The 12763-nt window shown below is 38.4% G+C and overlaps 1 protein-coding gene and 1 long non-coding RNA gene across 3 annotated transcripts in view; both read left to right on the top strand.

Moving 5' to 3' along the window:
* Positions 1 to 12763, top strand: part of Neto (Neuropilin and tolloid-like) — a 100836-nt gene that overhangs the window by 54457 nt on the left and 33616 nt on the right. For both annotated transcript variants that reach the window (XM_065311818.1, XM_065311819.1), the window contains exon 2: positions 11415 to 11471. In XM_065311818.1, the coding sequence (XP_065167890.1) occupies positions 11415 to 11471 (57 nt within the window). The remainder of the gene's footprint in view (positions 1 to 11414; positions 11472 to 12763) is intronic.
* LOC135799452 (uncharacterized) lies at positions 10148 to 10680 on the top strand. The gene is made up of 2 exons (XR_010550005.1): positions 10148 to 10205; positions 10312 to 10680. It is a non-coding gene; the product is annotated as an uncharacterized lncRNA (long non-coding RNA).

Genomic DNA, 12763 nt, shown 5'->3' with positions numbered 1-12763 from the left:
CACCTTGGGTCTAGAGTCTTGTTACAGGATCCTTTACATTCCGCATTTCCCCATCCTACTTGGTTGAGACACCATCATTTTTTACGAGACGCACAATGTGTTTATATAGGATGAGTTTTTTTAAATGTTTTTTTTTAAACATTCACGAGTGATGTGAAATCGTGAAGACATGTAATGATTTCGTGATCAGATTGTAATAAAACGTTGATTTTTACTATGCTATCGAGCAAAAGATACGCACGTCTTGAAAGCTATTTTCCTCTTAAGCACGCGTTCTTCTTTCGTCCTTCGCCCAGTTGTATCCGCACATATAAAACGACAAAAAGTGAAGATTTACTCGGCAACACACGGCGCACTTTATGGCATCGTAAATATCGTATTGGAGGCGATGTTTACGCAAGAGGCGAACAGATTTCCCCACTCGATACCGAGATTTTAATTGAAAACCGCGCACATTGTAGTAGGACCAATCGATTGCGTCATTCCTCATTCCCAGCGTTCGCGCTCTCGCACCCTTGGCTATCGATTTCGCGCTAATGAACCTTCTCAAAGACTCGTCGATTGCGACGTCTAAAACTCTCTTCTACGCTAATGCGCTGCTAGCAGTGAAACCAAAACACGGGTGAATTTTACAATGTAATACGAATTATTAATAAATTAATAAATTACACATCGAAGCATCCCGGTTGCGCCTTGACACTTGAAAGACTCTGGCGCGCGCGCTCGCGCTTTTCCTTCGAATTATGCCCGAATTAATTCGATTACATTTGCAAATGTGTTAATCGAATTACGCCGCCGACTCTTTGGTGTCGCGTTGAGCGAAAAGGAAGGTCTCGAAAGTGTTGATTCAAAACGAATTTAATTATTTAGGGAATTCGAGTGTTAATTCACGTGAATTCCTTCGTTGTGTTGTATTAATTCAACGAAACACATACACATCTCTCGGAGAGGAGGTTAGTAGTGATGGTTTCTGGAGTGAATGAACTTGACGAACAAATCACAACAAGCTCAACCTCAAGTCGAACGTAGCAACTGTGAAAATCATAGTAGCGGGTGTGCGCGTGTTAAATAATCATTAATTTTATGATGACAGTGAAATGTAGTGCGACTCGCTACGAATAAATTTACATAATTTGCGCTTTAATTTCGGTGACGGCGAAAAGGCAGGTAGGCGCGCCTGGCTCAAAGGTCAATTTCAATGTTTCGGCCTTCTAATTAAACAGGAAATAACGTGCTTACGCTAGGATGTCTTCAGAATCTACAAATTCATCACATTTCTCATTTTCTTCGGTTTCTCATTTCCGCAACTAACAGAATGTCACCGCGTTCGTGAAAATTATTAAAATTAATGCGAATAAATTAGTTTCAGAGAAAAGCGACGATTATTTAAAATTCATAAAAAGGACTAAATCAATTCAATGTATTTATTTTTATTCTGCGATTCTATGGTGGTTTTTAACCTAAAAATCCAAGTTTTTAGTAGATTACGCCACCAGTAGTAGAATAGTGAACGAAAACATTAAAAGCAACACCAGCGGCAGTTAAAGTTACTAATCAGCAGGGAGTACATGTAACAGAACATCGCGAACTTTGATTTTTTAATATATTTTTGGGGTATTGTTTTCATTACTATAATATCTTTCAATATAACTACTGTTACCTCTTATGTGGAGTGGATGTCTAACTTTGGCAAGCCTTAACTCCACATCAACAATATCATAACCTCAAAATGATACACATTGCAAAACATCTAAGCATACAATACGGAATCCATTGATACAACTTATTAATCTAATGCTTTGGCGTACGGCGCTGATGTATCCGTATGCTTCTCACCGTGTTTCTCTCCCAAGTTGCAATAACGCAGCACATCTGCATCCAAGATATAATCTAAGCGTCAAATCCGTATTACATTACGATAATTATTCCTGAACTGAGCGCTCAGACAGACGCTGCCGCCACAACAGTATCTATGCGCGCACACACACCGTTTGACCTCTACTGCCTGCGCCGCCAAATAACGCGTTGGCAGTTAATTAGCCTAGTGGCACGTTTTCCTTGTTAATTTAGTAATTATATTTTGCACCTAACGTTGATGTATTACGCGCGCATCGCATCGCAGTCACTTAATCTGCGACCCGTTCGCGCATAATCAGATTAGTCAAATTGAATGCTGGTATTAGGAGCTGGGCTGCTCTTCAACCATTTTCCTGCACAGGCGTAATTAATTACTTTAATAAAGTATTAATTAAGGATTTGTTTGCTATTAATCTCACACTGTCCAGAAGAGATATTCGGAGGAAAAAGTTTGCTTGGAATTTTTAATTAGTAAATATTTCAATTTAATAACTAATTTCCTTCAAAAAAATCTGCACGTAATCATTGAAAGCTTTTCAGCTCGGTATTAAATGAGGGCACACGTTGATTCTATTCCTTCGCCATTTGCCATTGCGTGATCCATCTATCTGCACTTGATTTATCGCTGAAACGTATTATATCCGACCGGATTCAACAAAAGCGAACGAGAAAAAAGTCCGAAATTTAACCGAAATATAAAATTCCGCTCACAATCGTTTTCTTTTATAATAAATGTCGTAGCTAATATTGAAAAAAGAAAAATTAATAATTTGCTTCGAAATGTTCGAAATGTCGATTTCAGTTTTTTTTATGTTTCAAACCGATTTCGTTTAATATTTTTTTATTTTTATTTTTTGGCGTTTGCATTTACTGAAAGTCCAGCGGGAGGCGACACAATGCCCCCGAGCACGAATGCACACGCGAGAATGAGCGTAATGTAGGCGCAGGCAAAACGTAATGAGCTTGCCCTGGGAAAAGCTCGTGGAAGCTGTCGAATCCTTCGAATTGATACCGACCGGCGATGGTGCGATGAATCGCTGCCAGAGAGACATTCAGCGTGCGCGTCGTTCTTAATCCGGCTTCCAGATTCCCTTTTGAAATGGAAAAGCAATTTAATCTGCCAATTTGAACCGCCCGAAACATGTGCGTTGAATAATAAATAAATACCTAAGTGCTGATTTTGTCCTTAACAAAAGATGACGCAATGATTTCTTTTGAAAGAGGCAAAAACAATCAAAAATTTAAATTATTTTAGCAAAACGCAAGAAAAAATTCTCGTTTTATTACATTTTCTTTATTAAAACTCCCACACAGATTAAGCAAGCATATTTTATTGAGTTATTGTCCGCAGCAAATATTTGAGAAAAATTCCAAAGCGAGACCTTATTAAATCGCATTTAATGGCCATCTGTTTGACTAAGGTCTAAACGAAGCAAATGAAAAATCTAGCGCGCTTCATGCATTTTACATGAAAACGTAATTTTTAAGCCTCGACGGTTCCCGAAAAAAGGAATCGGCTCCTGTCCTCGAGCATGACAAGCGCGAGCGGAGATTTATTCGCTCGCGTTCGTATTGATGGAAAAACGAAACGCGATCGAAACAGGAATAAAAACAATAAAAACCCCGGAGTGCAAAACTGCAACGCGAAATTGTACGACGCGATGCGTTCGTTCGTCGGACTTGGTTCAATTTCCTCTGCGTTTCATGCTTCTGCGACGCTGGCGTTTATTTAAATTCATTGTACTTTTTGTCAGCGTACGCGTTCCTCCTGTCCGTTTGCTGTACTGAAACGTTTTAGTTTCTTGTCCGGATGTGAAAAGAAGATCGACTCGAAATGCAAACATTGATTTATTCAATTTGTATGTTTGACACATGCCAAAATTAATTACTCCACACTTTTCTCATGTTAAATTTTTGTAATGTTAAAGTTTCATCAATGACAATTACGTACTTTCAATTGAGTAATGTGTGGTTGTGGCTTGTCCTACGTGACCTAAAATATTTGCCATCTGTCAGTCGCGGATTTGTGTGATGTTTTTTCGGTTTCGTCACGGCCTTCGAGTAGTATAAATGACACAAATGTAATTATTCTTGTCAGCGCGTTGTCATGCATACGTGATGTTTTCAGGTGGGCTTGAGGGAGTCCAATCCTCTTCCCAAGCGTAATGCATTTTCATTTCGTTGCAATGATAGCTATTCTGATTGTGCTGGCGGTTTTTAGTTATTAGTAGTGATTAGTACGTATGCAGTAATGAAATTGAATGTGATGTTGACTACATTATTCTGGATGTTTTGTAATGTGCAATGCGCAAAATATGACAATAATAAAATAATAAAGAATGTAGGGATGGCTGCCAAGAAATTGTAGGACACTGCTTGTATTTTTAGTCAAACGGATATAAACAGCATTTTCACAATCGACGCGCTGCTCCTTTTCAAACTCATAATTTTTGCGCAAACTGGGTAAACGAGAATTTTCCGGATTTAAAATATAATCGAGCACGATGTGAATGTTGATTTGTTGTGTTATTTTCTTCGTGAAACTCATACACCTAACTTTAGACCTAGACTTTAGATAGTGCTCCAAAGTCGGAAGTTCATTTGTAAAGTCAAATAAACTCAATTTCACCCTCCTAAACCGTAAACTTGCCGCAAGAAAACTCTCGTTGTTTAGACCCTAAAAACCACAAAACAATCTTCGCTGTCTTAGCTGCCGTGCTGCTTGCCAACAGTAACGAGCTGCTATCCTAGTAGGATATTCTTCGTGCATCGTGCTGTGTGTCTTCATGCGTCTACTGTCAGCAACTTGTTTGTTGAGGGCGGTTTGTCATGACGCCCGCTATGTATTCACAATGTGCTTACGCTCATCCGTGAACCCTTTCGGTCTCAGGCAAGGAATGAAGTTTATCGCAAGACAACTCGTGACCGCGCGCGCCGAGGCGAAGATTGTTTTCGGCGAATGAGATCGACCCTAAAGTAGACTCGTTCAGCTCGGCGAGTCGACAAGTGATTTGAATTAAGTTAGGTCAGTGTTATTGCAGTCAGGCAGCAAGAAGCAACAATTGAGGGGTGTAATGAATTTGTGTTTAATTTATGCATTATACGAAGATAATATATTTAGACGCCATTTTAGTGTTATGCATCTTATTAAAGTCTTGAATTCTAAGTATTATTATAAATGTGAATATAAGATTTTGTGTTTGAGACGCTTTCAAGCAAAAACCACAGAATCAATTTTCATAAATTTTGCATAGAGTTTTGTTGACACAGGAAAAGTAAATATGGTATATTTGGCTCAAAAATATAAGTAAAAGGATGTAAAATCAGGAATAAAAGTTGATATGGATATTCAATTAGCGTAATTATTACATAATTTAATTGCGCTAAAATGCAATTTTAGTTTTTCTTATTTTTAATATTAAAATCTTATTGGCAACTTAATTGGGTAGAGCCGGCTCATCATAGTTCAAAGGAGCAAGAAAGCAATTAGGCTACTTTTGATTAAAATCTATGAGGACAAAATCGCGATTATAGGCTTTGAGCTAAAATCTAATAAATTATGGGAAATATTAATTGTCAATACGTACCGTTGTCAAAATTGGCACTTTAGATAATGGTATATTACTTTTAGTACCAAAAATAGTCAAAATTTATCTTCAACCGCATAAAAGTTGTGCTCAGAGAAAAAAGTTTTTCTTTAGTTGGTTGTCAGCCGAACTTTAAGCGAATGGGCGAGGCGACGTAGACCACAGTACGTGAAATCGTAACAAATTCGGGTTGAATGTTAAATATGTGTGTTACACATTTGTTTACTACGTAAATTTGGTAAAATCTGCATTCAGTTTGATTTTGTTATTTCCGCGAAGGTGAATATTTGGTTTTCCCGACTATTCGGTACATCTCAAATATATTTGCGGTCGATTGATATAATTAAAGACCTCAAATCGACATTTATTATGCATTGTCCAGATTTATCGAAAAAGTTATCCGAACCGAAAATCGCCTAATGTTTCCGCCGGCATTCATGCGTAAACCACGCCTAGAAAAACCTTAATAAGAAACGTTATCCCATATGCGCATTGTGACAGTATGTCTGCCGGTTTATTCCCCGAACGTCCTGTATGCGCATCATACGTGTCGGATGGAGAACGATCGGCAGGCTGGGGACCCATGTAACCCAAATACGTCCGACGTCCGTCTCATGCTTCTTTTAACATCATTTATAAACGTCAAGCCGCTTGGAGCAAAACGAGCAACGAATGAACGAACGAAATTTGGCAGTGAGATTTGTGCAACGAACCACGCCGTAGCTTTGGATAATCGTTAAGGATGTGCGCACATAGTTGCGGTTATGTGTTAGTCATACACATATGCTGTTCGCACACTGTACGAAAATCAGTCCAAGAGCACACAACACGCCAAAGCAAGGCATGACGTGTAAACATTCAGGAAACCAGTATATTTTCGTGCACTTGGTAAAAACTTAATAGCCTTCGACGTAATGTACACAACACACAGGATTCTCGATGTTGTATTTACTGCTTTCTGTAAAGCCGTAGTTGCACCTCTGCATAGTATGCCATTTGCTCACGGTCGGTTCTGTGTTCTCTGTTTGCCGTTCTGTTTCGAAACAGGGAAATTGAAAGTGTAAACAGGCTATAAAAACTTTGCGCGCTTTGTTGTGTGTGGAAAGTCTTATAACAACTCAATGTCGGGCTCAATGTGGCGCACGAGCGGACGGACACGTTTCGATACACAATGTTTCACTTTGGAATTGGTGCCTTGTGCAAAACAAATTTATTATTTGTCAAAAATGCTTCATTCCAAGTTTCAACACTTTAAAAAAGATTATAACCTCAAAATTCAGATTTTAACTTATAAATGCCGCTCCTTTATGAATTTTAATATTTAAAATTGACAAAGATGAAAAAGTATTCATTATACTTCGGTGACTTAGTCAAAATCTATAATTAACATTCCCTGTGTCACCGTCGCGAGGAAAATACGTTTTGCGGCTGTTGTGCAAGGATAAGTACATTCAATTCGTTCTGTCGACCGTCGTCAGAAAATTGCCTTCGTCGAGACCCGCGCCACAAAACGATGACCAACGAACATAAAGGCAATACGTGTGAATCCCCGTGATTTAAGTCCCCCGCGTGCATGTGGTCGCAGATTTCCTCTCTCGATTGCGGCTTGTCCCATTTTCATCGTCGACAATACTACATCATTTTTATGTCAGATACACATCTTGTTGAAAACGAAAATAACTAATAACCAATTATTCATCAACCTAGACTAAAACGAAAAAAAAACAAACTTTGATTAAGTATAAAATGTTTCTAGTGTTTAGACTGTGAAAGTTGTTTACGTATGTCGATGTAAAGCAAATGCCATCCAATTCTAATTTTAGAGTATTAATTAGTTTATTTGAAAATTAAACGTTACGCGTTGAACATAATCGCGCGCACGCACAAATCACTGCTTGATAAATAACGAAAACAAGTGTGTTATATTTAACAAGGATAACAGTCTGCCAGGCACGCAAGACTAACACCAATGCACGAATTTTAAAAAACGAGCTTAATTGCACGTTTTTATTAAGCAAACACAACACAACATTGTAACACAAATTTGTTTGCCAGCGAAAAACAATACGCAAACACATTCCAGATGCCATGAAGACTGAATTAATTAAAAACGCTTTTTGCTGTCTATATCGTTTACAAGGCTGCACCCGGGAATTAGTCAACAACGGATTAAAATTTAACAAAAATCCAAAATGACGAAAATAACAATCTAATTTGTTTTAAATCAGTATTTTCGAAGTTTATTCTATCTGAATTAATTTAGGTGCATATCTCATTTGCTGAAATTAATTATTTACTCTAACGCAGTGCATTCTGCAGCAGTTAGCACAGTAAGATAAATAAATAAACGTAACATAAATCCTTTCGTTCAGCGAACGTCTGTTTTCTGTTGTTCGCAGCCATATTTCAACGTTTCACCTTAGCCATTCCTTTTAATATGTTTTTCTCGTTCTTAGAGCGGCCGCGTCCACTTCGAAGTAGGTACGATCCGAAAAAAGTTTCTTTGAGTCGCCCCGCTGCGATGCGTTTTAGGAAAACATCAGGAGAGCGTTTAATTTTTTTCCATCTTCGTTTTGAAAGGAAGTTTTAATGCATTTTTCATTCATTGGGTTTCGAATTTAGTTGCGCGCAAAAGGCTCACTTTTCTTCTTCTTCATCGTCTTCTTCTGCTAGTGTTGGGCGTAGGATGTTTTTTTGCGCTGCCTTCGAGTGCTGTTTGCTCTCATCGGGCGGATTATAGCTTTTTTGTTGCCGCGAGTCCTTTCAGTTTATTGTATTGTAAGTTCGTATGTCTTTCGGATTCGTAAATATTTAGCATTAGAGTTGTAACATTGTAAGACGCCAGTCCAGACGCCGTCTATTCAAATGAATGTTTTTACTATATTAGATGGTATAAATATTAAAATTGAATACTACTTTTATTTCAACAAAAAAATGTCGAGTCGAATCCAAAGAAAAATGTGGATTAATATTACGCTATTCTCTTTGAAGAATATTGCATACCTGAGAACTTATTTCAGATATCAAAGAGATGGATTTTTTCTTAACCCAATCTCACAGCGAAATCTTTAATGGAGTTTCTCCTAAATGTGTGGATCAAAAAGTATAGCTATTTAATTTTAAAAGCTACCATTTTCTGTGGATTGAAATTTAGTAGTAAATTTATTAACCAATCAATCAAATAAACAATGTGATGAAAATAAAATGATGGCTTTATGTGTGTGCTCATCAAATAAGAGTAATCTGTCAGTTTCATTTCTCAATCAATTAAAAACCCATCTCTATTATACGACAGTAATATCCTCGCTTCACATATTTCGATTCTCTCCACGTTTGCGGCCGGCACGAGCGAAGAATTGGCCGATGAAAGAAATCGTTAGAAAGAGCGGGTGGCTACGTGCGCGCACATCCTCCACTTCCACTCTAGCTCGATGAGCGAGCGAAGATGAGATTTAATTGAATGCCGAATGAACGAAACGAAGCACTTTCGATGCGAAAGAAGCATTCGTGGCATTCGGAAATATAGATAGGTGTCGCTCTATTCCCAACGCTCAGCTGCTAAATATTCACCATCGTCTAAAATATCGATTCGGGACATTCCGCAGATATGAGAATATCTCACGACCGCAATACGCTCGCCGTAAGAAAATCAATTAAAATATCATTTGGCTGAACGCTATGCTGCCGCGCGTTTTCACTACACTTTTTATCTTTTTTTATCGACTCCAAGGCGACGGATTAACTACCACACGCGTCCTTTTATTCGCGTTCGTCGTTGCGCAAACCCACACTGTGCGTTTGCTGAAGGACGCCAGGACAATAAAACTTTAGAACAATATCCTAACCATACGATGTCTAGCCGAAGCTATAGTTCATCCCACCCAAAAACACACGCTCAGTGCGTTTAGTTTCAAAACATAACCGCAAATTGAAAAACTCACTCCGTATAGTTTATTTATTATTCTTACTGCACGGGTCTTGCACTGACTAAAACGGTTACAATGTTAACTGCTAATCCGATCTTCTTCCTCGCTTTGTATATTTCACGCTAACGGTTTTTAACGTCACCGAAACTGATAAAATAAAACGGCCGGCGTGAATAATGATGTTGTGGTGCGAGCAAGCGGCAAAAAAGTGTATTGCTTTCGCGCCCGCAATGCTTCGTGTCTAATTTATAATTTTCTATTTTACACCGGCTTCCTTTTGCGTTTTGTGCTCGTTTTGGCGTGTTGTCGCACATCGTACAAAATAGGTTTTATCGCGCTTTTTCCTCGCGTTTGTTCGTTCGACGTAATGAATTACGTTTGACACGCGAACCGCCGCGCTGAATTAATACAGCGCGCTGTTGGCCGTAATGTGTTGGCATATTTTAAGTGCGAGATGCGAGCGAATTGTGAAATATGATTCGTCGACACCGCTAATTCCATATTTTCCCCGGCGATGCCGCGTTTATCCTTTTTGGGACGCGCGCGCTTAAAACACCATTCAATTTGCGGACGCATTGTGTGTTTTATTATAACGACGTGTAGGCTATATTAAATATTGTTTTAGTCATGTTCAAAATCTAGTTTGACAATATTGGAATTTATATTCGCATAGTTTTTGAGGTTAGATGGATGTTTGTCACTTTTTCAGACAAAAGTCATTTGACTAATTTTGATGAATTTTGATATTCAGTCAATTTGGAGACTGTGGAAATGGTAATAAACAAGTTGTTATCGCCAGAATTAATTCTTGCAGAGAGTAAAATTTATGTTTAAAGTTGAGTTATTTATAGTTATTATACTAAAACATGTATTGCGTGAAAAATATTCTGACAATATTCCGCAATTTCAGCGATAAATGTTTAAAAATAAATACTTTGCAGATTTTAAGTGAGTTTGGAACCATAAAATTCGCTGAGAATTATAAACAAGCGCTCATTCTTTCCAAGGCATTTATAGAAATAAACAGGCAGTCGACGCATTGGAATTTCTGCAGCTCCAATGAACAAATCGTGCCGTCGGCGCCTAGACAGGATATACGTGTTCAAAGCGCGTTTCCCCGAACTGCAAAATTGGAAAACATGTTACTCTCCCGAACGAACGCCAACAAATCATTTTTAACAACCGATTTTTTTTCGGGCGCATTCCGCATGTTTTTCTCTTAACTCAATCTTAACTTTCTAGGCGTAGGTACATTCATCATTAATCACACTCGCATCTGCAATGCGATGAATAAATCTGTTGGAAATCAAGCCGCGCAACAACTTTCTGAAGGTTTAATTTTAATAAATAAAAAGTTTTCGCAGTTTGTGCGCGCGCGATGCACACCGAATCTCTGAGAACCGCGAACGCGCGGCGTGAATGAATGACTCTAGTTTTGGCGCTTCTCGGAAATAGTTTGCCGACTGGTGGCTGCAGGGCGCGTGAAATAATTTCACAATATGTAAATTTAGTGCAGATTGTAAAGCGCTGAAGAATGCAGACAGATACAAGACGAGCGCGAGTGGCAGGCGGGCATGCACTTTGCAAAAAGGGTTGGCGCTGTTCTTCGGGCGGGTGGTAGTGATAAAAGCTGGGTCGTTCGTCTTTGCGCCTCTGCCACTTGAGATTATATCAAGTATCTCCGGCTGCAAAGCTTGCCGAGCCCATAAATTGCGCAAAAGTGTAAATTACTGAAGCCGCTCTCTGCTCTACGCGCTCCACTGGCTATATAACAAAACGGACTGCACGAATGTGCTGATAAAATGTCTCACACCATACCAATTCTCACCGACACTTGTCCGGTGACAAATTAAAACCGAACATGGGACAAATGTTACTTTAATTCAATTTCTATCAAAGCGTACAAATTAATTTCAAAGGATCTCCGGGTCTAGGCTCAAATTGCCGCACATATTTTATCACCTTGGGTGTCTGATGGATGACTTGACTTACCCTGCCTCTTCTTTTTTTCACTAATCGATAAACTTTGTGTTGTCTGTTTCAGTGGTTGGTGTGATGTGCCTTCTACATTCGTGCGCGTGTCACCTCGTCGGCAAACCAGGTGAGTTCAAAGCGTCAGATTAATACAATTCGTGCGCTTCGCTATTAATTATGAATTTTCACCGGTTGATGCTTAATCAATTAGAGCGCTTGCTAATTTATTCAGTCAACCGATCGGGTTGCACGCAGTGTCGGCATTCTAACATTCTAGCCAATATGCTGCTGGTGATGACTTTAGTGATTCACCCGTGAGAATCGTTTACAAGCGCGGTTGGGGCGTTTCAAAGTCAGGTTTATGGTTGATACATGAATATAGGGTGTGTACACAATTAAAACAATAATAAAAATATAAATTTTTAATGTTTTTACATGAATTTCACTTCAAAATAATCAAAAATAATTGTAAATTATGCAAAACTTGAAGTAAATTTCATATTATTTTATATCAAGATAAAATTAAATTATATTTATTACGGTTTATAATATGCTCTATTGTTAGATAGGTAATATCTCTCAGAATGATTTCCGTTTGGTGTAAATCATGCATCGTTTGTAACGTTTGGAAATTAACGCGATGCAGGATGAAGCGTGTTATCCCTCTTCAGATGAATTTTGACAGTGACAACAAAACGAGGCATCTACCACGTATTCATCAAATTTACGCCTCCCCTTTGCAGCCTCACGCTGTAATGAAACCCGCTGTAAAGTCTAAATAATATTAAGTGTTAACGAATTTTATTCTTTCCTCGTCTCGCGCAGCGTCCTCATTTTTATTCTGCTTTCTTTCGGAGAACGTCGACGTTTTATTACATTACAGCGATAAATTACAGCCGGCGCAAATCGGCAAACGTTAAATTTGTACTTATGTACACAAAAGATTCAAACAATGGCCGCGTTACGTCTTATAACTCCCTAAACAAAAATTTGCCTAATTAATTATTTATGCGTGTTGAATATTATATTTTCCGTCTTCAATTTTGCTGTCGATAAATAAGGAAGTAGATTTCTACAAATCAAAAATATCATCTATACATCATTGAATCTCTTATAAAATGTGTTCGTTTTCATATCACAACATAAAACGTAAAATATGTATGCGTTAGGTCTGTCTATCTGGGCAAAGGAAGCGTACAATACGAGGAATTCGAAGAAAAATTATGATTTATGGATGTGTTTTGTAAAATACGTGGAATGCATTCATGTAAAACTATATTCGAAAACGTTCTCGTTTTCGCCAAACGACAAAGAATGTCGAGTCAGCGAAAAGCACCCTCTTCACATTCGATACAAGGTGTCTGTTGAAAAACAAAGAATAAAAAATGTGAGTCGAGTTCCTTTGGTGGAACTGTTCGC

The sequence above is a fragment of the Atheta coriaria genome, unplaced genomic scaffold, assembly GCF_025399875.1.
Source record: "Atheta coriaria isolate IRGN ID8LTWV9N9 unplaced genomic scaffold, Caltech_Dcor_3.1 hic_scaffold_9_pilon, whole genome shotgun sequence".
Lineage (NCBI taxonomy): Eukaryota > Metazoa > Arthropoda > Insecta > Coleoptera > Staphylinidae > Dalotia > Dalotia coriaria.
The sequence above is the reverse complement of the archived record's forward strand: the minus strand, read 5'-3'. Positions and strand labels throughout refer to the sequence as shown.